This window comes from Malus domestica, chromosome 03 (assembly GCF_042453785.1).
Source record: "Malus domestica chromosome 03, GDT2T_hap1".
NCBI classification, from domain to species: domain Eukaryota; kingdom Viridiplantae; phylum Streptophyta; class Magnoliopsida; order Rosales; family Rosaceae; genus Malus; species Malus domestica.
In genome coordinates, this window is record NC_091663.1 from 1,097,263 (window position 1) to 1,120,358 (window position 23,096).

The window sequence follows — 23,096 nt, forward strand, 5'->3', positions numbered from 1 at the left end:
ACTTGTGGGTAAAAGGCCCAAACACATATTTGGGTTAAGGGACCGATTATTTAGAAGGGGAAAGGGACCGATTGGAGGGTGGAAAAGATTAGGCAACAACCAATCAAAGAGAGGGAAAGAAAAAAAAAGAGAGAGAGGCTTCTGGAAAAGGGAAGAGAAAAGAAAAATAAAAGGGGGGGATTACAAGGGATCCCCCGGCCCTGAAACTATGAATCAGGAAAAGGGGAGAGAGAGAGAGAGAGAGGGAGGAAGCAAATGGATTGGTGAAGCATGTACAGCTGGCAAAGTTCAAAGACGAAATCTCAGAAAGTAAGATCGAAGAACTCGTCAAAGGTTACGCCAACCTCGTCAATCTCATCGAACCCAGGAAGTCTTTCAACTGGTAATAACAATAATAATACCAATTTCCAAGTTACTTGTAATCTAATCTCTCTTAAATCTTAATGTTCTTGCTGGGAAATTCTTTCATTTTTGTTGCTCGGGAATTTACTGATGGAGCTACCAATTTAAAGACTTGAATCTCAATGCATTTTTCTGTCTGATTAATTATAATTGAATTCGAGGTTATAAACATGAATTCTGAATTGTGTGGAGGTGAATGTAGTGTTTCTCATTGATGCTTAGACTGCTGCCGTTTGATTCCTTGAACTGTGTTGTGAGGATAAATGTTAGAAATCTGGTTATGATCATCGTTTTGTGTGTGTGTGCATATTTGGATGAATTTGCCAATTTATACGTTTAATTTGCTTAAATTTCATTGTACTTCTTTTTCTCAGGAAAATGTCAAAACAAAGCATCCGCAATTGTTGTATGAATCAAAGCTGTATAAAATACTACAGGGAGGAAGTAATGACCTAAATGAACCATAAGAGTATAGCTTCTAAGTTGCAGAAAAACTATGTTTCAAGTGGCCAACTTTGGCTCTTGTGTTCTATGTCTTTATGAATTCCTTTTGAGCGTATAGTACATGGTATAAAACTAGACATGTATCTAAACCCATTTAATTTCACGTAATTCCATTGAATATTGATATGTCAAAAGCATATTCAAACTGGAGTCCCGAAACTGCCAAATAGCTGCAAATACTGGGTTTCCAGTTTTGAGACTCTATTTTGTAACTTGCATAACTTTCAACTTAGAATTCCGTTATCTACAAATCTTTTATGCTTCTAAAGTACACAAAACAAGCTTCGAAACCCATATAAGTTTGCATCAATTGGTATAGTTATGGGTGTTCAAATTCAGGTTTAATCTTGGTTGACTGAAACTGCTTATCTGTAGCTTTTGTGGAGAAGAGGTTTATGCTTTTGCAATATTTGTTCTTCACTCAGTTTTAATTCTAATTTACTTATGCATATTGAGTTTGGGACTAAAAAACTTTATATGGTTATGTGTTGGGTTTCAAAGAACCATTTTATTATACAATTATAAGCTCAATGACTTAATGTATCGGTGCATTTATACCTATTGAAACACATAAATCACTTATGGTGTAGAATTATCTCCATTCAAACGTATTGGCAGTGATGAAGTTATTATAGATCAACCAAAATGGCATTTGAATTGGGTGCTGTTAAATTAGTAATTCCAAGTACTTTGACTAGAATTAAAGTTCACGTCATGCATTTAGGAATCTAGTACCACGGGATACTAAGTGAAGCCTAGTGGGACCACTTTGGTTTGAGAGTGACTTGAATATATGTGATATAGCTATTACCTTAATTTCTTATATTAATATCGTCTGTGAATATGATATGGGTTATAAATGAAATTCTATTGAAATGTGAATTGTATACACACACACACATACCATAGACCTATGTTTATTGAATGTGAATTCTATTGAAGTGTTATTTTTATTTCTGGCCATCGATCTATTTTCATTAAGTATGATTTGACTTGTGCTTTGGAAATATGGTTTGTATTGTAGGATTGGATTGATGTGATGATGTGAGGGCTAGTAGTGGACCGTTAACCTATTATCATGGGGTTTGTTACTTAGACACTTGTTTCACATCTTGTTTCCTTATTTCACCTTTTTGTGTCATTCAGCCCTTGTAAATTAAGTACTTGGTTCTTGTATTGTTTCTTCAAGCCATTGTTGTATCCCTTGGTCTTCCACGCGATTTCGTTGAGTAGTGGTCCAGAATCATATCCTGAGTTTGATTCCGTTGAGTGATCCAGAATCCCTTTGGTGACTTGGTTCCTTGGATTTGATTTCAGCTTCAGAGATGTAGGCTTCAACCGAACTGTGTAACTCTAGCCCTGCATGTCAGTGTGTTGTATGAGTTATTATTTGGTGTGATTATTGGATGTTGTTGGATGTAATTGTTATGATTATGATATACTGTTGACCAATATGGCTATAGATTATTATTGCGCCTCGTCGATTGTTCCTTGAGATGTTGCACGCTCTGAATTGTGCATTATGTTGAAATATGGCAGTTTGTGTGATGAACTACGAATGACTTGATCACTGTTTAGGGTACGTAGGCAGTCTAACGAGGAGGTTAGATGCAGCCATAAAATATACGAAAATTGCAACGCAATTCAAATGTTGAGTTATGCTTTGTACATATCCCAGAGGCTAGGTACATTAGATATACGGATAATTAGTGACGTCACATGTTGATCCTGAACGTATGTTGGGATCGGGGCATGACAACTTTAATGGTATCAGAGCAAATGATCCTACTATATGATATGCAACCTTCTCGAGTCTTGTTGGCATGAATTACGATATGCAGTGTGGTTGCATGATTTCAAACATTTTTTGGGCATAAAGATGCATTCATGTGATGTATGGACACATATACATTTGAGATACATATATGAATTGTGTTTGTACCATACTTGACCAATCCCGAAACTACCGAGCACCGGCCAACGCTATACTGTCAAGGACCCAGAAGAGTTCCCCTCCGACCAGGAGGCCAATCACTACTCGACACGTGTCAGGATTAGAAGCCAATCAGAGCGCAGCACGTGTCGACATCAAGAACCAATCATAACATGACACATGTCAATGTGACAAAGCTACAAGTTTTTCTATAAATAGGGGTCATTCCCCCACCATATGCTACTGCACCTTGATACTCGGCAGTCTCACAACCACTCAGTGACTTGGATTTTTCAAGTCTCCAACCGAGAAGTTTTCCTCACTCGGGAAATTAAGGGAACACTACCTCAAACTACATGCTTCACTCACAAAGCTTCAACAATACAGGTTTCAACAAAAGCAAAAATTCAAAGAACTTTATGAAGAAGGCTTTGGTGTATTTAACACAATATGTTGAAATGAAGCAAAGCTTATTTATTAATATTTTCGATAAGCCACAAATATGTACATATACATGAGTCAAAATAAACAAACAAAAGGGAGCCTTCACAAAGGTTGCTTAGGGGAAGTCTCAGCAGTCGGTAGAGCCCCAGAAAGAGAAAGCACCGGAGGGTGGTTATCCGGAGCCTCAGTACTTGACAAAACCCTAGAAGGAGGAGGCATTGGAGGTTCATCATTTGAAGTTTCATTACCAGGTACAGCCCCAGAGGACGAAGGCAATAAATGCATTTGGAACAAACCCACAAACCGCTGATGATCAAGTAAAACCTTACCATCAGATTCCTTCATTTGGTCAAGCTTCCTCTTCATGTTTGTAGCATAGTCATGGGCGAGCCGGTGCAACTGCTTATTCTCATGCTTGAGCCCTCTAATCTCCTGTTTGAGACTCATCACTTCAGCAGCCAATGATTCAACTTGGCGGGTTCTAGCAAATAGGCGTTGGGCCATATTAGACACAGAACCTGCACACTGAACACTAAGAGCCAGAGAGTCCTTAACAGCCAACTCATCAGACCGTTTGGAAAGTAGTCTGTTATCTTTGGGAGTGAGAAGGTTCCTGGCCACCACTGCAGCGGTCATATCATTCTTCATCACAGAATCCCCAACGGTAAGAGGACCAGTAGGGGATATGAAGGATGGGCGCCATATGTTGTCTGGAGAAGGCGTGGCTGTCTCTTCTCCAAGGTTCAAGTCAAAACGACGGTCGGAGGGTCCAGACATTTTCAAATGTGTTGAAGAAGGAAGAGGTCAGACAAATCAAGATCTTAGAAGTGCAAGAAATGAGCTTCTACTGGTAGAGATTCAAGTGTGCTGTGGAACTTAATGCCAGCCTCTATAAAAATATGCACTCGACGGAGCTTCAGAAATCGAAGAGGCGTTTGCTTTCTCAAAAGCTGGGCTGCTCAGAGACCACGAGGGCCGATCTCAGAAATCGAAGAGGCGTTTGCTTTCTCAAAAGCTGGGCTGCTCAGAGACCACGAGGGCCGATCTCAGAAATCGAAGAAGCACCTGCTTTTTCAGCCTCGTCAGCACCTGTCACATGCACAATCAGCTTTGCAGAAATTACGGGCACTCTGTCGAAGATTTCTGGTGAAGTAGAAAGCACGTGAATCTTACTGTTCAATCACCGCTCTCCATATGCACCATCAACTCCTCGGGTACCACATATAACTTTGTCAAAGATCTCTGACAAAGTTTAGGCACGAGAATTTCGAAGTTCCAGCTACCCTACTATTACCCATAAGGGTAAAGGAACAGCACCACTGCTTGACAACTGGAAAGTCCCTATGTGTGTCGACCTCCGTGTTTTGCGGCAAGACAGGTTGGCAAGAACGTCCAACCTTTACTCACATTCGAGAAAAGACTCCCAACATAATTACTTTCTCAAAAACCGGAGTAGCACCGCTTTCCGAATCTCGAGAGTCAGATCCTCGACGGGATTGCTTGTTCGAAAACCGAAGAGGCACAACTCTCAGAACTTCGAGAGCCAGATTTCCTTAGATAAAGCTTGTCTGTAATCTTCACACGTAATATCAGCTTTCCAGATACCACATACCACTTTTTCAAAGTGCTCTGACAAAATTAAAACACGTGAAGCTGGCAGCTCCCACTACATTGCTGTGACCAAGAAGGGTAAAGGAATAGCATTACTACTTGTTATTGGGAAATCCCTATATACATTGACCTCCCTCCTCAACGGACAGGCAAACCTGCAAAAATGCTCAACCCTTTCTCGCATTCGAAAAGGCACCCTCAACATAACCTCTCGAAATACTCAGCTTTATTTCCCCCCGATAATACCTCAGCAAATAAGCCACACCAAGAACAAGAGTATCTCATATCATCAGGATCGAAAGCAAGAGTATCCCATATCATGCTTTCTCCCTGTCTTTGTCTTTGTCCTTGTCCAAACCTGCAGGACAAGGAGAAAGAGAGCAGTCAGTCGGAACCTGAAATCAAACCTCCAATTTGGAACTGACTGCCTGGAGCCTTTGCCTGGTTGCTTACTTAGCATTGCTCTCGAGTACTCATCCTCAACTGCTGTCAAGGTCACGAATTCCACCGGCAAATACCTCATGACAGTTGATCAGATATTGGCTCTTTACACTGAAGCTGCCAAGCGTGGATGAGTCACTATGAAGGAATGTTCTGAAGGACCATTTAAATGCAAAGGTTGCACACCACTTCTGCCATGCAAAAGATTGAAGCAGAAGGTTCAACGGTGAGCTGAAACAGATCACTACAGCACGACACCTTTCCATACCACATTCATTATTCCGTCAACAGCAAAAGTATCCCATATCATCAAGGTCGAACGTACTCTAGATTTGATGGACTTGTTTTGACCCTCAAATTTTTGAATCGGCCTTATACTCTGAAGGGCACCAGAAAACCCTCCAGCACAGTTCAAGAATAAGCCTGTGGAAAGTTACTTCTTCAAAAGCAAAAGTATCTCATATCATCTCTTATCCATTTGCTTCTCCTTATCCTGGCAGTTGAATGAGAGACAAGGAGAAGGAGAACAATCAACCGGAAGCCGAAGTCAAACCTCTGATCCTGGGTTGCTTACTTGGAAGTTTGACTGCTTACCTTGTCTGTCACCTCTTTCGGCAGATCTCCTAGCTCGGCGACTTGGGGGACTCCTACTATAGGGTTTGTATCACACTTGACTAAGCCCGAAACTACAACTAAGCTTCAAGTGAAATTGATACATTACCTTGTGCGTCAACATCAGCTAAGTACACCATTCCCGGATGGAGGAAAGGTACTTCCAGAGAAGGGCAGATGAAGATCAGACCACACTTCGGTACTTAGAAGTTTCGTGATTACTCAAGGGATTGGATCTTGCAAGTCCCCAACCGAGGAGTTTCCCTCACTCGGGAACTTAGGGGAGCACTGTTTGTACCATACTTGACCAATCCCGAAACTACCGAGCACCGGCCAACGCTATACTGTCAAGGACCCAGAAGAGTTCCCCTCCGACCAGGAGGCCAATCACTACTCGACACGTGTCAGGATTAGAAGCCAATCAGAGCGCAGCACGTGTCGACATCAAGAACCAATCATAACATGATACATGTCAATGTGACAAAGCTACAAGTTTTTCTATAAATAGGGGTCATTCCCCCACAATATGGCCTAATGTCATTTTGTACTAAACTATTCACAAGAACTCACTAAATTGAGAGCTTGATCCTTTGTACTTGTGTAAGCCCTTCACTACTAATAAGAACTCCTCTACTCCGTGGACGTAGCCAATCTGGGTGAACCACGTACATCCTGTGTTTGCTTCTCTGTCTCTATTCATTTACGTACTTATCCTCACTAGTGACCGAAGCAACCAAGCGAAGGTCACAAAACCTGACACTTTCTGTTGTACCAAAGTCTTCGCTGATTTTGTGCATCAACAAATTGCATTGTGTTGTGGTGAAATTTCCATGGTGATTATGAATATCTCATTAATGGGAATTATGATTTGCATTGGTATTGCATTATTCCCTAAGTTCTTTGAGTAATGAGAAAGTTATATGAGAAGTATATTTATGTTGTGAATCATCATGAAGTGAAGTAAATTAGATTGATAATATTTTTGAAAAAGTGAATTGAATTGCATATTGGAATGGTTGTTAAATTGAGGGCTAATAGGAGACCATGACCCTGCTTGGTTAATCCGCGATAGGGGGTCATTAGTGGTTCTGCTTGGTTAATCCGCATTGGGGGACCATACTATATATGGATCACGCTTGGTTAATCCGCGTTGAGCTATCCTTATGGCAATTTATATTTAGGGGTGATCATACTTGGTTAATTCGCGTTGAGTGATCACTGCCTAACAGTTCTGCAGGTGTGACTCTGCTTGGTTAATCCGCATTGGGGGGTCACTAGTGGTCCTGTTTGGTTAATCCGCGTCATATATGGGTCACACTTGGTTAATCCGCATCGAGGGACCATACCATATATGAGTGTTTTTGCCTCAAATGGCATTTTCTTCAATTCACACTTTAAAAATTATAAAAATACCATAAAATTTGAGACGAGTCGTTACAGAAAACGAGGGGGAATATGTGTTAAGACGGAGAAAACGAGGGGGACGAAAATTAAGGAAGGAGAGTCTGATCAACGACTCTAGAAATTTTAGAAGGAGGAAAGGTTAGACGGTGAAACGAGGGGGAAGATGTGTTAAGACGGAGAAAATGAGGGAGACAAGAATTAAGGAAGGAGAGTCTAATCAACGACACTTGAAATTCTAAAGGGAGGAGAGATTAGACGGAGAAAACGAGGGGAAAGATTTTCTAAGACAGAAAAAACAAACAAAAACGCATAATATTTTACACACAAAATCAAACAAAACAAACAAAAACGCATAATATTTTACATTATGCTTAACTTGCGGGATCCACTGCATTGTTGACTAAAACAAGATGAATTCGATTCTTTCACACAAATGAAATTGAGCTTATAGATGATCGTTACAGCCTCTGAAAGTTCCTCACCTGAATTTCATCGGAGTTGACTTATTTACTCACTAGAATTTCAAAAGAATTTTCAGTTTTTCAACTTCAAATATTTGACCAAAATTAGACCTTCCGCCAAGAAGAGAAAATGGCTTTGGTTGGAGAGGCTTTGCTCTCCGGTTCGATCAAGCTGCTGTGCGACAAGATTGCCTCCGGACAGTTCATGGACTTCTTCCGGGCAAGAAGGCTTAACCATTCGCTCATGGACAAACTGAAGGTGACATTGATGACACTTCATGCAGTACTCGACGACGCAGAGGAGAAGCAGATTGTCAACGCTGCTGTGGCGATGTGGCTTGATGAACTCAAAGATGCTGTGTTCGATGCGCAGGACCTGGTGGATGAGATGGATACTGAGGCTTTGCGTCGCAAGGTGAAAGATCAGACTAAGCAAACCCAGGTGTGCAACTTCCTCTCTACCTCTCTTAGTCCTTTTAATTATAAAGGCATGAATGGTAGGATAAAGGATTTATTTCAGAGGTTAGAACACCTTGCAGAACAGCGAAATCGCCTTGGTCTTAGAGAAGGTGTTGGGCGCAAGGTTTCACAAAGAACTCCCACAACTTCTGTAGTTGAGGAAGGATTCTGTCCCTATGGTAGGGATACGGATAAAGAAAAGTTAAAAACACTACTGCTGCCATCTGACAATGAAAGTAGCAGTAATTTTTCTGTAGTCCCGATAGTTGGAATGGGCGGGGTTGGTAAGACAACCCTTGCTCAACTCCTTTACAATGATGAACAGGTTAAAGAGCATTTTGACATTCATGCTTGGGTTTGTGTTTCCGAACAGTATGATGCTTTGAGGGTGATTAAGACCCTTAGTGAGCAAATCACTGAGAAATCTTGTGATATCTCAGATATGAATTCCCTTGAAATTCGACTAAGGGAACAAGTAAGGAGGGAACAAGTAAGGGATATCTCAGATATGAATTCCCTTGAAATTCGACTAAGGGAGCAAGTAAGGGGAAAGACATTTTTATTTGTCCTGGATGACCTTTGGAATGAGAGCTATGACGAGTGGGATCGTCTACGAACTCTTTTCACTTATGGGGCGAAGGGAAGTAAAGTCATTGTAACAACAAGGAGTAGACATGTTGCATCCACCGTGCACAATACTATTCCAACTCATGACTTAGAAAAATTGTCGGACGATGATTGCTGGTTGTTACTGACAAAACATGCATTTAGAAATGAAAATTCCAGTGCACATCCAGACTTGGAAGAAGTTGGTCAGAAAATTGCACGCAAGTGCAACGGTTTGCCTTTAGCTTCAAAAACACTAGGGAGTCTCTTAGGTTGCAACCTAGACTTCAAGGAATGGAATCACATATTGGATAGCAATCTTTGGGATCTACCACACGCTAATAGTGTTCTTCCTTCTCTAAGATTGAGTTACCATTATCTTCCAAGTTACTTGAAACGATGCTTTGCTTATTGCTCAATTTTTCCAAAGGGCTATGAATTGGAAAAGGAAAATGTTATTCTATTATGGGTGGCAGAAGGTTTAATTCCACAATCAGAGAGAGAGAAAGCAATGGAGGAGGTTGGTGAAAGATACTTTGATGAATTGTTATCACGATCACTATTTCAAAAACCAAGATTGGATCAACCAAGTTTCACTATGCATGATTTAATCAATGACTTGGCTATGTTTGTGTCTAGAGAGTTTTGTTTTAGATTGGATCAGAAACATTCGCATGAAGTTCCTAAAAGAGTTCGCCACTTCTCGTATATGAGAGGAAATATTGATACATCTTCAAAATTTCAGCCATTAGGTGGAGTGAAGTGTTTGCACACGTTCTTTCCAATGTCTTTAACACCATATGATGACACAAGGGATGATGAACTATATGTAAGCAATAAGGTTCTAGATGATTTACTCCCAACACAAAAATGTTTACGGGCATTTTCATTGTCAAGATATAAAAATATCAATCACTTACCAAATTCCATTGGTAACCACATACACTTGCGCTACATTGATCTCTCTTATACGACAATTAAAATGCTACCAGATACAGTGTGTACCCTCTACAATTTACAAACTCTGCTATTGTTGGGCTGTTCTTCTCTTGTTAAATTGCCTGCAAACATGAGAAAATTGATTCATTTGCGTCATCTTGATATTCGTGGAACTGACATAAACGAGATGCCTGTGCATATGGGTAGATTAAAAAGTTTGAGAACGCTTACAGCTTTTGTGTTGGGAAAATCTACTGGGTCAAACATTGGAGAACTGAGGGAGTTGTCGCACCTACGAGGAAAAATTTCTATCTTGAATCTACAAAATGTAGTCGGTTCTATTGATGCCTTGCTGAAGGATAAGAAAGATCTCAATGAGGTAGAGTTGGCATGGGGTTATGAAGTTTCCAATGATTTTGTGAAAAAGAAACATGTACTTGAAAGTCTACAACCTCCCGTAAATTTGGTGAAACTAACCATCAAGTGGTATGGTGGAACCAGTTTCCCGAATTGGGTGGGAGACTCGTCCTTCTCCAACTTACAAGTGATGCGTCTCAGCGGCTGTAGTGATTGCAGTTCACTGCCACCAGTTGGTCGGCTACCTGCTCTCAAAGAGCTTTACGTAGGAGGGATGACGTCAATTACCAGTGTTGGTGTTGAGTTCTATGGGGGAAATCAACCATTTCAATCTTTAGAGAAGCTAGAGTTTGTGTATATGCCAAAGTGGGAGGAATGGCTGCCGAGTCCAAGCGGAGGTGAAAGTCCAGACTTTCCTCGTCTTAAGGAGTTGATTTTAGACCAATGTCCAAAACTGAGAGGATACTTGCCCACTCATCTTCCTTCCTTGGTGAACCTTGGGGTCTATCGATCTAATGTACTACATTGGTCGATGGAGACGCTGCCGTCGCTTCAGAAGCTTGATATTGATATTGTTGGCGGGAAAGAGTGGCTGCCGCAAATGGTGCGCAACAGCAATTGTCTTCAAAGTATGACTCTTTCTTTCTGTTCCTCACTCTTGTCGCTCCCTACGAATGGTCTGCCCACCACGCTGACGTCACTCCGTATATCATACTGCAAGAAATTAGAATTCCTAAGTGAGATGATGGCCAAATTGACTTCCCTTCAGTCTTTGCGTCTATCCAACAGCTGTGATTCTCTGAGTTCGTTCCCTTTGGGCATTTTCCCCAAACTTTCATCTCTTGAAATATGCAGTTGCCGGAATCTGAAATCCCTTTCTGTTGAAGGAGGAGCAGATGAAAACCTCAGCCGTCTCAACTCCCTCCGGATCGAGACATGTCCAAATCTTGTCGCTTTTCCCGACGGGGGATTGCCCACTCCCAACCTCACTTCCTTTTATGTCTCTGGATGCAAGAGTTTGAAGTTGCTGCCGGACCGCATGCACACCCTCACCGCCCTTCAAGAATTGTCGATATCCTGTCTTCCAAATGTGGTGTCATTTGCACAAGGGGGTTTGCCTCCCAACCTACAATCATTATCTATCAGTGACTGTAACAGACTGAGGCCTTCAGTGGAATGGGGATTGCAAGGGCTTGTCTCTCTTCGGCAATTTCGGGTCTCCAGAGAAAGCAAGGATCTGCTGGAGACGTTGCTCAATGAACAGCTGCTCCCTGCCACTCTCCACACTCTCCAAATCTCTTCTGTATGGAACCTGAAATCTTTGGACGGAAAGGGACTTGAGCACCTCACTTCTCTTCAACAGCTACAAATTGAATGGTGCGGGAGTCTTAAATTCCTGCCAAAAGAGGGTTTTCCGGCATCTCTTTCTTATCTGAACATCAGGAGGTGCCCTTCTTTAAAGAAGAGGTATCTGAAGAAGAGGTATGAGAACGTAGCTCGCATTCCTTGCGTAAAGATAGATGGAGAAGTCAACATCTTGTGAGCTTTCATGTCACTCTCTCCAACTCTCAACTCTCAAGACAAAAGCCAGGTACTTTTTTTATTCATTATTAAATTGATTATCCTCAGCAATATTCCAACTTAAATTCAAGTTTCAGAGTCTAATTCCGATGAAATTACAGGAGAGTGGCGTGGGGACTGAATTATTTCTAGTCTGATACTGTGGAACTACTTGGGGTCGATATATATGATTCTCCTGCATGACAAGAGGTAAATCCCTGGATGATCTCTCATACTTGTCCTGTTGGCGCCATAACTGTAATCTTCTGGTAGGTGTGATGGGACTAACAGATATATCGGTTTCACTGATGCAGCGAGCAAGCAAACCTGTAAAGATAGGATTATCAAATGGTGCTCTGATTTTCTGGACTGCTAAGTTTGAAATCTGTTGGACGGAAATGGACTTACAACACCTCCCACTCTCGCAATTCCAGCCGGGACAGGGACCTCTAGACCTCAGCTCTTGTCAACAGCTATATAAAGATTGAATGTGCGTGGGACTTTGTCGGTCCAGAGAGAAAACTATTGAACTGTAAAGTTAGGATTACAGAGGGAAAACGATGTTAGCTTACATCAACCACTCAGGTACTTGTGTATATATATATATATACTGCTGTGGTTTCCATATGGCGGAATGCTTACTCATCTTTAAATGCATCTGTCATCTTGTGGTAGGTGCATATACATATGTTTCTCTGCAAACACAATGGTTGGAGAGAGCATGACTTATTGGCACCGCTTGCTAGAATGCCAGTGTACTAGACTTGGTGGCTGGCTGCTGCGTCTACAGATTTCAGTGTAAGTAGTTGAACACTTGAGTGTAATTTGTTCATCCTTTGGGTAACAATGTAATTCAACTATGCAATCAGTGAGGACAACACGATGGGACTAACATATTTGTCGGCTTTATTGATGCAGATGGCAACTCTGGGATTGTAAAGATAGGATTATCTACAGCCAACAATTTAAACATGCATCAATTAGTTGTCTTTGTATGGTGCTAGCTTCAGCTATCTGGCATGCTCCTTTAATTGGAGAGGTAACTCCTAGAGTGATGTTTTTTTCTAATGCTTTTATAGTTTGAATATGAGAAGCATGCCTTTTCATCTTATTATGACGTCACTCTCATCTTCGAATGGGTGCAGATTTGCTTTTGTACAGACAAAGTGGTTGAACAGCTCGCTTGATCCTTGTAGCACTATTCTCATGCTTGCGTTTGTTGGTATTCCAGTAAATAATATTACTAGAATAAGTGGTTGGCTGGTGTGCTACTGATTTCACAAGAATGATAATTCTTACGTTGAGCACTGCAGACGAGCTGTAATTGAGCTTTCCACCACTCTCTTTTGTTTTAAGTTCTATTTGCTTGTTTTCTAAGATAAATGTATCCATAATAATTTCTTCATCTTTGAATTTAGGAGTAGCTTGTTAAGCTGAGGTATGAAAAGGGGAAGCAATTGAGTTGGCATCCTATTGTATTGAAATGGATTTGAGAGAAAACATGCTTTTCACAGTTCGATTCAGAATTAAACGGTAGAAAGTGTGTGGAGGTAAAGCTCTGCGTTCTTTTTCAACATTTTCATCAAAACTATGCATCCACATACTCTCCCTATAGAAAAATATATTCCACATAAGTTAAAGAAAAATATCACCACATACTTTAAATGAAATTGTGCCTATTGTTGCCGCTTATGAACATCTTATCTCCTGGAAGTGATCCAAAGGAACTGAGAGGTTATAGCATTCTTCTCACCATTGTGGATTTCATGAGCAATCAAGAGTATCCAAAGCTTCATCTGGACTCAGAGGTTTGTTTTCTATATATTAGCCTGTGTGATGTTGTGTGACTCGCATAGCAAGTTGATAAACGAAGAAAAAAAGATTATTTGAACATTGCAGGTTCACTTACTAAGTCACTATATATGTAGGCGATCATTTGATTCGTTAACCGCTCTTGAGGAAGATGCAGTGGAGAAATAGATGATGCTTCGCCTTAACCCAAGTTTGATGGGTAAAGTTGGAGCAGCGGGCTCTCAAATTTAGAAACCTTCTTGGTAAGTAGCAACTCAACCTTAGTAATGCTTCATGTACGTTATCGCACATAGCAGCAAAATTTCCCAATTGCTAAGGGGTCCAATCATTGTTTCTCTTAATATGTAGTATTTGTTTTTCTGATTCGTATGCAGCCAAATGCACACTTTGTTGCTGCCTGTGCAGCCAAGTGCGTGCGTGTGGAGTTCATTTTCCTCTACCACATATGTTGAGGCCAGAGCCCTACGTCGTTGGCTGCCAATGGTGGCTGATTTGGAGGCTGCTGCTGTGGAAGTGGAGACTCATTCCACTCTAGCTTTGGCAGGGCTGTTGGTAAGGGAGGAGGATTATTCTGCGTCTGGCCCAATATTATGTGAGACGAGAGGCCTAAAAGGTTGCACATAGACTCGCATGATATCATGGAGTCGCTATAGTTTGACGACTCCCCTGGACATTATTTTGGATGTTTTAGTTAATAGAAGCTGGACCGTCATATCTTATAAATTGTCGGTGCGTGGTAGTCTTTTTCCTTCAGTTGGGTTGAAATTCCTGACAAGGTTTTGATGAGGCCGCACTCCCGACAAGGTTTTGATGAGGCCGCACTTTAACACCCTATCGTCTTGTACATTATTCTTTTGATAGTAACAACTAGCACATTTTTAGTTAAAAAGAAAATTCCTTTTCGGGTTCAGACACTAAAAAATTTTAATCTTAGTAATGGTTGAGGTTTTTGTCGATTTGTCCCCTCCCTCGAACTTGAGTGCCGATCACCTTTTTGAATTTTTATAACTACATGTTTGCCCTTGACACGCTCCGATCCCGATATCCTCAGGACATCGGGATGGTCACGTGCTGGCCGACACCCGAGGGTGACGAAAGTCATTTATTGAGTGCAATTGCTGAAAATAAAGGATAGATAAAACTTATAAATGTAAAAGAATAAGGAATATGCATTTAAGGAACGTGTTCAGAGCATACAACTAACTAGAATACTAAAGGAAATAATATAAAATTGAATGAATAAAAGAATGGGTCCCACACCAAGAGGACTCGAAGATGCCGATGCGGAAGTACTTTGATGCCGGAATTGTATGTCTCGATTCTAAGTCCTGAAAGGGACGCAAAACAAACATGAGTGGACCAAGTTGATATATATATAATAAAACAGTTATCAACGTACTAGCCCCCAGATTTTATGAAAACACATATATAATGTTAAACATAGGTTTTCCGAAACCTAGCATGCCGTGCAATGTCTCAAATCATAACTCATATATAATAATCACTAGTGAATTGTCCGATAACCCCCAGGCCCCATGCCGGCTCCCCGTCTCTGAGCAGACAGTCAGAGGAAAATACACTTCAGGCCCCATGCCGGCTCCCCGTCCCTGTGCTAAATAGCCAGAGGAAACACACTCCAGACCCTATGCCAACACCAAACCGTCGCCCGGGACGGACCGGAATCTATCCCTACGTCCCGTAGCGGAAAGGACCACTCGGTAAGTACAAAACCATTGAACATATATATATTGAAAAACAACTTCATAGTATAAAGTCATCCATCATCTATACTATAAAGAGGTGTTCGAAACATGTTCTAAATATCATATCGTCATCCATCAAATATTATATAAGAACACGGGTTATAGGAAAAATAGTAATAATTTAAAGTAACCTCAGTAAGCATGTTATCTCACAAAACGTTTCATAAAACATAATCATCAAATCATGCTTTTCATGTATGCATTTCTACTATAAAACATGCATTTTTAGAAGGGGTCCACTCACAAATATTCCTTAGCAGAAGAGTCGCGCGAATAAGGATTAAGAATTTCTCCACTAGCAACTTTACCTAAGCACAAAAATGTAATAAATAAATAAAAGGATTTTCTACCAGATTGGGCTTGAAATAAATAAAATAGGGAATTTGGGATTGGTTGGGTTTAGGGTTTTAAAGGATTTTAGGAACCTAGAATTTTTGGGTTAAAAAGGTATTAGGGTGAGAATTGGGGTTTGGGTTTTAGCCCAAACACATACACACACTACGATTACACACACACACACGGCATGCATGTGCATGCATAAACACACACACACACACACCTAACATAACACACACACACCCACGGCACCGAGGCCCTAAGGCCTCACGAAAACTAACAGGGCTTTAAGCCCATTTTTAAATGGAACCGGCCCAAGGCCAGTTTAAATAAGGCCCAAGGCCTTTGGGGAGGGTTTTAAAAAGAACAAGAATAAAATAAAAATAAAAACTAAAGGGCTGGGGGGGTTTTAACGGGCTTAAGGCCCAAGGGGAAAGGAAAAGGAAGGCCGGTGGCCTGGTTTTGCCGAGAGAGAGAAGGCCGGAGCTGCTACAGCTCCGGTCACCGGAAAACATGGGTTCTAGACTCCGATCTAGGTATAAACATGAAGAACCAAGAGAGAGAGAGAGATTTCTACCTTCCAAACACCGTAACTCGGTCGGAGGTGACCGGAAAAGTCCTCGGAGTGCACGGGTTAGCCGGAAAAAATGGGTGTGCTCACCCACAACGATTCCGAAGCAAATCCTACGTAAAAATGGAAGGTTCAAGCTTCTAAATCACAACCAAACTTCCAGCTAGGTAAGAGAATGAGGGATTCGAGACTTACCCCAACGAAAAAGGGAAGGAAAGCTCACCGGAGCTTTGCTCCGTGTCGTTGATCTCGCGGGCAGAGGGGTCCTGGGCTTGCTACAAGCCTCTCCTGAAGGTGCTAAGGTTCTAGTGAGTCCAGGGAGAGAGAGATACACGGGAGAGGTTGAGAGAGAGAGAGAGAGCTACGGGAGAGAGAGAGAGATACGGGGGAGTTGAGAGGGACAGAGAAGAAGAAGGTCACGGGGGTGAGGGGACATAGAGAGGGAAAATGGGAGAGAGTTTAGATGGCTGACACGTGAAATTGCAAATAATACATATGATGGGGGTGGTTGTTACAGCCCTTGTACAATTGCCATGTGCTGTCACATGACCAAGATGGACGAAAAATATCAAAATCTAACACCACCAAAGAAATTGCTAACTTGACAAGTTTTTGACGAGATACCCACATTTGGATGGTTATACCTTTGTGTGCATTTTCTATTACTTGCTTCTTGATCTCTAATTATCGGCATTGTTGCATGAACTCAATTTTGTCAAAAGACTAGGTTTTTTTTCCCATCTTGAGTTTTACATACCCAGGTTTTCTGATGTAATCTCTATTTGAGACTTGTGTTTGCTACTTGTGCCGACTAAACGAGACAACTTAGTCAGTTGATTCTACATTTGTCTTGTTTAAATATTTAGATACTAAAATGAAGTGTTGCAGTCCTAACTACTTCATTAAAAGTGTGGTTGTGTAAATCTTAGTAAAATATGTGCAGGATTCTATGTGATCTTTTAGATACTTCCTTGTTGTACAGAATTTCCAAATCTCTGCCGTAGGCCTACAATATTTTATATTTATTTGTTAAATATTTTACAAACTTATTCTCTCATTGAAACCGCAAAATTAACACAATTATGACACATCACCCTTCGTTTTTATATTTATTTGTTAAATAAAATCAAATGAAACTTATTGCATGTACCTTTTTTCACAGAATATGTACAATAATGCTATTCAGATATATGAAATTAATCTCATTGCTAGCACTCTCTAAACATGCAGCGATTGCAGACATTGCAAAATAAAGTAAAAAAAAGTTAAGATGAATGCAAAAAGTAAACGTACAGGAAATTGTTTAATCGTTGAATTGATGTTGTCATCATTTTATTGTTTAAGAAAATCATGATTCGTCCATTATTAAACAATTCTTAAATAAGTAAATATATTCAAATTTAGCTAATATTTTGTACAGATGATTTTTAAATGATAGTTTAAAAAAATACACAGTTCAGATCATCAATAACATTGTAGAATCTTAAAAAAAAATAAAAAAATAAAAAAATAAAAAAGAACAAAGGAAAATATAGTTAAGAATTCTTCAAAAGTTAAAACAAAAGAGTGTAGAAGTGAGTATATATATGTCATGCAGTTTACATGTAGTTGCATGCTTGACGGCAACAATGATGACCAAAATTTTTAGAAGGAAGCAGCCTATAGTATAAACTAAATGAATGAATAATTGAATTTTCGGTCAAGGATCCAACGATTAAGATTATCAGTGCATACTATGCTCCCGTCCATCTTAGAAACACAAACGGTGTAATTATATTCATAGCATTCTTTTCCCATTGATCCCTTACACAGAAGGTAAATTAGATACAAGTCGCCCACCAGGTGTCCCATCGACGCATTTTCCACACCCTCTACTTTTCTACAATTTCAACTCACAGACCAAGTCACAACGATGCCTGTCCCCCGAAACTCCAAGGCACAGCCACCAGTTATCGCTCTATATGTTTGCGTGTTGTCCATTATTGACCAAAACAATATCAAGTCGTCTCACCACTGGTCACCATGTAAAATTCAGAAATATAATCCTTCACAGCTTTTTGCTAGTTCCTTGAATTTCACAAGAATTTTCAGTTCTGATCAAAATTAGTCCTTTTGCCAACAAGAGAAAATGGCTTTGGTTGGAGAGGCTTTGCTCTCCGGTTCCATCCAGGTGCTCTGCGACAAGATTGTCTCCGGGGAGTTCATGGACTTCTTCCGGGCAAGAAGACTCAACCTTTCACTCGTGGACAAACTGAAGGTGACGTTGATGACACTCCACGTAGTCCTCAACGATGCAGAGGAGAAGCAGATTGTCAACCGTGCCGTCAGGATGTGGCTTTACGAGCTCAAACATGCTGTGTTTGATGCCGAGGACTTGGTGGATGAGATTGATACTGAAGCTTTGCGTCGCAAGCCAAAAGATCGGACTATGACAACCCAGGTGTGCAACATCCTTTCTACCTCTCTTAATCCTTTTAATTATAAGGGCTTGAACGGTAGAATACAAGATTTATTCAACAAGTTGGAACACCTTGCAAAACAAAAGAATGTCCTCGGTCTTAAAGAAGGTGTTGGGGCCAAGGTTTCACAAAGAACTCCCACAACTTCTGTTGTTGAGGAAGGATTTTGTACCTATGGAAGGGATGGAGATAAAGAAAAGTTAAAAGCTCTACTGCTGCTATCTGACAATGAAAGTAGCAGTAATTTTTCTGTTGTCCCTATTTTCGGAATGGGCGGGGTTGGTAAGACAACTCTTGCTCAACTTCTTTACAATGATGGACAAGTTAAAGAGCATTTTGATACGAATGCTTGGGTTTGTGTTTCCGAACAGTATGAGGCTTTGAGGGTGATTCAGACCCTTATTGAGGAAATCACTAAAAAACCTTGTGATAACTTGGGTATGAATTCCCTTGAAGTTCAACTAAGTGAACAATTGATGGGAAAGAGATTTTTACTTGTCCTGGATGACCTTTGGAATGAGAGCTATGATGAGTGGGATCGTCTACGAACTCTTTTCACGTATGGAGCGAAGGGAAGCAAGGTCATTGTAACAACAAGGAGTAGGCGTGTTGCATCCATCGTGCACAATACTATTCCAATTCACGACCTGGAAAAATTATCAGACGAGGATTGCTGCTTGTTACTGGAAAAACATGCATTTAGAAATGAGAACCCTAGTGCTCATCCAGATTTGGAAGGAATTGGTAAGCAAATTGCATGCAAGTGCAACGGTTTGCCTTTAGCTGCAAAAATATTAGGGGGTCTCTTAAGTTGCAACCTAGACTACAAGGAATGGAATCACATACTAAATAGCAATTTTTGGAATCTACCACATGCTAATAATAGTATTCTTCCTTCTCTAAGATTGAGCTACCATTATCTTCCAACTTACTTGAAACGATGTTTTGCTTATTGCTCAATTTTTCCAAAGCACTATGAATTTGAAAGGGAAAATGTAATTCTACTATGGGTGGCAGATGGTTTAATTCTACAGTCAGAGAGCAAGGATACAATAGAGGAGATTGGTGAAAGATACTTTGATGAATTGTTATCGCGATCACTATTTCAAAAACCAAGATTGGACCAACCAAGGTTCACTATGCATGATCTCATCAATGACTTGGCTATGTTTGTGTCTGGAGAGTTTTGTTTCAGGTTCGATCAGAAAAATTCACATGAAGTTCCTAAAAGAGTTCGCCACTTGTCGTATATGAGAGGAAACTTTGATACATCTCTAAAATTTGAGCCATTAAAAGGAGTTGAGTGTTTGCGAACCTTCTTTCCAGTGTCTTTAGCACCATATGATAGCCGTGATCGTGGATATGTAAGCAATAAGGTTCTAGATGATTTACTGCCAGCACAAAAATGTTTACGGGCTTTTTCATTGTCAAGATATCAAAATATCAATCACTTACCTAGTTCCATTGGTAACCACATCCACTTGCGCTATGTTGATCTCTCTTATACGGCAATTAAAAGGTTACCAGATACAGTGTGCACTCTCTACAATTTACAGACTCTGTTGTTGTTAGGTTGTTCTTCTCTTGTTGAATTGCCTGCAGACATGTGGAAATTGATTCATTTGCGTCATCTTGAAATTAGTGGAACTAACATAAAAGAGATGCCTACTCATATGGGTAGACTAAAAAGTTTGAGAACGCTGACTGTTTTTATGTTGGGGAAATCTGTTGGATCAAGCATTGCAGAATTGAGGGAGTTGTTGCACCTTCGAGGAAAAATTTCAATCTTGAATCTGCAAAATGTAGTTGGTGTTATTGATGCCTTGCTGAAGGATAAGAAAGATCTCAATGATGTAGAGTTGGCATGGGGTCATGAAGTTTCCAATGATTTTGTGAAAGAGAGACATGTACTTGAAAGACTACAACCTTCGGTAAATTTGGCGAAACTAACCATCAAGTTTTATGGTGGAACCACTTTCCCCAATTGGGTGGGAGACTCGTCTTTCTCCAACTTACAAGTGATGCGTCTCGGAGCTTGTAGTAATTGTAGTTCTCTGCCACCAGTTGGTCAGCTACCTGCTCTCAAAGAGCTCTACATACAAAGGATGGAATTGGTTACGAGTGTTGATGTTGAGTTGTACGGTGGAAATCAACCATTTCGATCTTTAGAGAAGCTCGAGTTCAGGGATATGCCAGAGTGGAAGGAATGGCTGCCTAGCCCAAGTGGAGGTGAAAGTCCAGACTTTCCTCGGCTTAAGGAGCTGAAGTTAATTTGGTGTCAGAAGCTGAGAGGAAACTTGCCCACTCATCTTCCTTCCTTGAAAATACTTGAGGTCTGGGGATGCGAGGTTCTACATGGAAACAGGGCCAGTAATACCCTGAACACGGAATCCTTACGACGATCTCTTGAACAACTGACAATAAGTGGATGCCCGGGTCTCTCATTGTCACTACAGTCGACGGAGACGCTGCCGTCGCTTCAGATGTTTAATATTTCTTATCTTGGTGGGAGGGAATGGTTGCCGCAAATGGTGCACAACAGCAATCGTCTTCAACATTTGAGTCTTTCTAAGTGTTCCTCACTCTTGTCGTTCCCTACAAATGGTCTGCCCACCACGCTGACATCACTCCGTATAGATGACTGCAGAAAATTAGAATTCCTATCACGTGAGATGATGGCCGAATTGACTTCCCTTCAGACTTTGGATCTTGTAGAGAGCTGTGATTCTCTGAGGTCGTTCCCGTTGGGCATTTTCCCCAAACTTTCATCCCTTTATATATGGGGTTGTCAGAATCTGGAATCCTTTTCTGTTGAAGGAGGAGCAAATGAAAATCTCAGCCATCTCGACTCCCTGGCTATTGTGACATGCCCAAACCTTGTCTCTTTTCCTGACGGAGGATTGCCTACTCCCAACCTGACATACTTTTCAGTCTTGGAATGCAATAATTTGAAGTTTTTGCCGGACCGAATGCACACCCTCACCGCCCTTCAATTTTTGTGGATACAAAGTCTTCCAAATCTGGTGTCATTTGCACAAGGGGGTTTGCCTCCCAACCTACAAACATTTTGGATCAAAAATTGTGAGAGACCGAGGCCTTCAGCGGAGTGGGGATTGCAAGGACTTGTCTCTCTCCGACGATTTTGGATTGAAGGAAACAAGGATCTGTTGGAGACGTTGCTCGAGGAACAGATGCTCCCTGCCAGTCTTCACACTCTCAAAATCTCTTCTGTATCGAATCTGAAATCTTTGGACGGCAAGGGTCTTGAGCACCTCACTTCTCTTCAAGAGCTACGAATTTTAGGGTGCGAGAGTCTCGAAATCCTTCCAAAAGACGGTTTTCTGGCATCTCTTTCTTTCCTGGGCATCTGGCATTGTCCTTCTTTGAAGAAGAGGTACGAGAAGAAGAAAGGAAAAGATTGGAAAAACATAGCTCGCATTCCTTGCATACGGATAGATGATGAAATCACTATATGAGCTTTCAACTCACCTCTCCAACTGTCAACTCTCAAGACAAAACCAGGTACATACGTACGTATTTAGCACCACTTATCTGTAGTCATGTTAAATTGATTGTCCTCAAATGTTCCAAACATACTTGATTGTCTTCAATGTTTGACACTCAACTGCATTTAGCACCACTTAACAGTGTTTGGATGAATGCCAGTACATCGCGCTACCATACAAGGTGGCTGACAAGGAGGCTGGTTGTTCCGCTGCAGATTTCACCGAAAGGATATATCTCCGGTTGGACACCGATGATCCGTAAATTGTAATTTACCTTCCTTTTCTTTTGCTTTCTTCATGTTGCCTTGTCTAGATTCACGTTTATAATATCAGTATTTATTAACAGTGGAATCGAAATATGCTAGGTCTCACTTGGAGAATTTCAGATCAGGGGAAGTGAGGATCTGTCGGAGAGATTGCTCAAACAACATCTGCTCTCGGAATCCCTGACCGGAGATGGACCTCAACAACTAAGCTCTCTTCAACATCTATGCATCCATCGATTGCCTTGCACTCCTGCCAGAAGAGGATCTGCCGCAATCTCTTTCTTTTCTGAGGATCACCAAAATGTTTGTTCTTCTCTGAACAAGAGGTGCGAAAGGAATATCAATGGAAGAGATTGAGGCAATATAGTTCACATTCCTTGCAACTTTCATCGATGCAAATCGAAGTCGGAACTTTGAACCGCTTATTTTTAATTTTGTTCTTATAAAAACTGCTTAATTCTCAACGTTCCTGCATAATTTCTAGTAAATAGTGACCTGTGTTCACCATTTTTAATTTTATGTTTTATTATATATGTGTGCAAATAATTTACCTATACTTTATATAAATTATAGTAAATTAATTTTGATTCAAACAACATTTGTTTATTTATTTATTTTGTAAGTATATTATTTTGTATGTATAACCCTAA

General features: G+C 40.7%; 2 protein-coding genes and 3 long non-coding RNA genes across 10 annotated transcripts; 4 read left to right on the plus strand and 1 right to left on the minus strand.

Moving 5' to 3' along the window:
* Nucleotides 1-55: 55 nt before the first annotated feature.
* Nucleotides 56-2,384, plus strand: LOC139193998 (uncharacterized). 2 transcript variants are annotated; one of them, XR_011578620.1, is made up of 2 exons: nt 56-382; nt 1,931-2,384. It is a non-coding gene; the product is annotated as an uncharacterized lncRNA (long non-coding RNA). The 2 variants fall into 2 exon arrangements; XR_011578619.1 differs by having other exon boundaries at nt 64-382; nt 777-2,384.
* Nucleotides 2,385-7,809: 5,425 nt separating this feature from the next.
* LOC103427047 (putative disease resistance RPP13-like protein 1) lies at nt 7,810-13,264 on the plus strand. Of its 2 annotated transcripts, XM_070818000.1 has the most exons (7): nt 7,810-11,764; nt 11,856-11,943; nt 12,048-12,318; nt 12,409-12,531; nt 12,652-12,772; nt 12,879-13,053; nt 13,152-13,264. In XM_070818000.1, exon 1 carries the CDS (start codon nt 7,943-7,945, stop codon nt 11,714-11,716), a length of 3,774 nt encoding a protein of 1,257 aa, XP_070674101.1. In that variant the 5' UTR covers nt 7,810-7,942; the 3' UTR covers nt 11,717-11,764; nt 11,856-11,943; nt 12,048-12,318; nt 12,409-12,531; nt 12,652-12,772; nt 12,879-13,053; nt 13,152-13,264. The 2 variants fall into 2 exon arrangements, with proteins under 2 accessions (XP_070674101.1, XP_070674102.1); XM_070818001.1 differs by having other exon boundaries at nt 12,879-13,201.
* A 137-nt stretch (nt 13,265-13,401) lies between these two features.
* LOC139193999 (uncharacterized) lies at nt 13,402-14,439 on the plus strand. Its single transcript, XR_011578621.1, has 3 exons — nt 13,402-13,541; nt 13,662-13,787; nt 13,920-14,439. It is a non-coding gene; the product is annotated as an uncharacterized lncRNA (long non-coding RNA).
* A 255-nt stretch (nt 14,440-14,694) lies between these two features.
* On the minus strand, nt 14,695-16,680 carry LOC139194000 (uncharacterized). Its single transcript, XR_011578622.1, has 4 exons — nt 16,411-16,680; nt 16,222-16,328; nt 15,553-15,616; nt 14,695-14,873 (listed from the first exon to the last, which is right to left on the minus strand). It is a non-coding gene; the product is annotated as an uncharacterized lncRNA (long non-coding RNA).
* A 1,529-nt stretch (nt 16,681-18,209) lies between these two features.
* On the plus strand, nt 18,210-23,042 carry LOC103427048 (putative disease resistance RPP13-like protein 1). 4 transcript variants are annotated; one of them, XM_029098964.2, is made up of 3 exons: nt 18,210-22,204; nt 22,341-22,445; nt 22,546-23,042. In XM_029098964.2, the coding sequence occupies exon 1, from the start codon at nt 18,344-18,346 to the stop codon at nt 22,148-22,150; it is 3,807 nt and encodes a 1,268-aa protein (XP_028954797.2). In that variant the 5' UTR covers nt 18,210-18,343; the 3' UTR covers nt 22,151-22,204; nt 22,341-22,445; nt 22,546-23,042. The 4 variants fall into 4 exon arrangements, with proteins under 4 accessions (XP_028954797.2, XP_070674113.1, XP_028954796.2 ...); XM_070818012.1 differs by having other exon boundaries at nt 18,210-22,196; nt 22,527-23,042; XM_029098963.2 differs by having other exon boundaries at nt 18,210-22,196.
* Nucleotides 23,043-23,096: the final 54 nt, after the last annotated feature.

Excerpts from the sequence above, each read along its gene's own strand:
- LOC103427048 (XM_029098964.2), top strand. The coding sequence starts at position 18,344 with ATGGCTTTGGTTGGAGAGGCTTTGCTCTCCGGTTCCATCCAGGTGCTC.
- LOC103427047 (XM_070818000.1), top strand. The coding sequence starts at position 7,943 with ATGGCTTTGGTTGGAGAGGCTTTGCTCTCCGGTTCGATCAAGCTGCTG.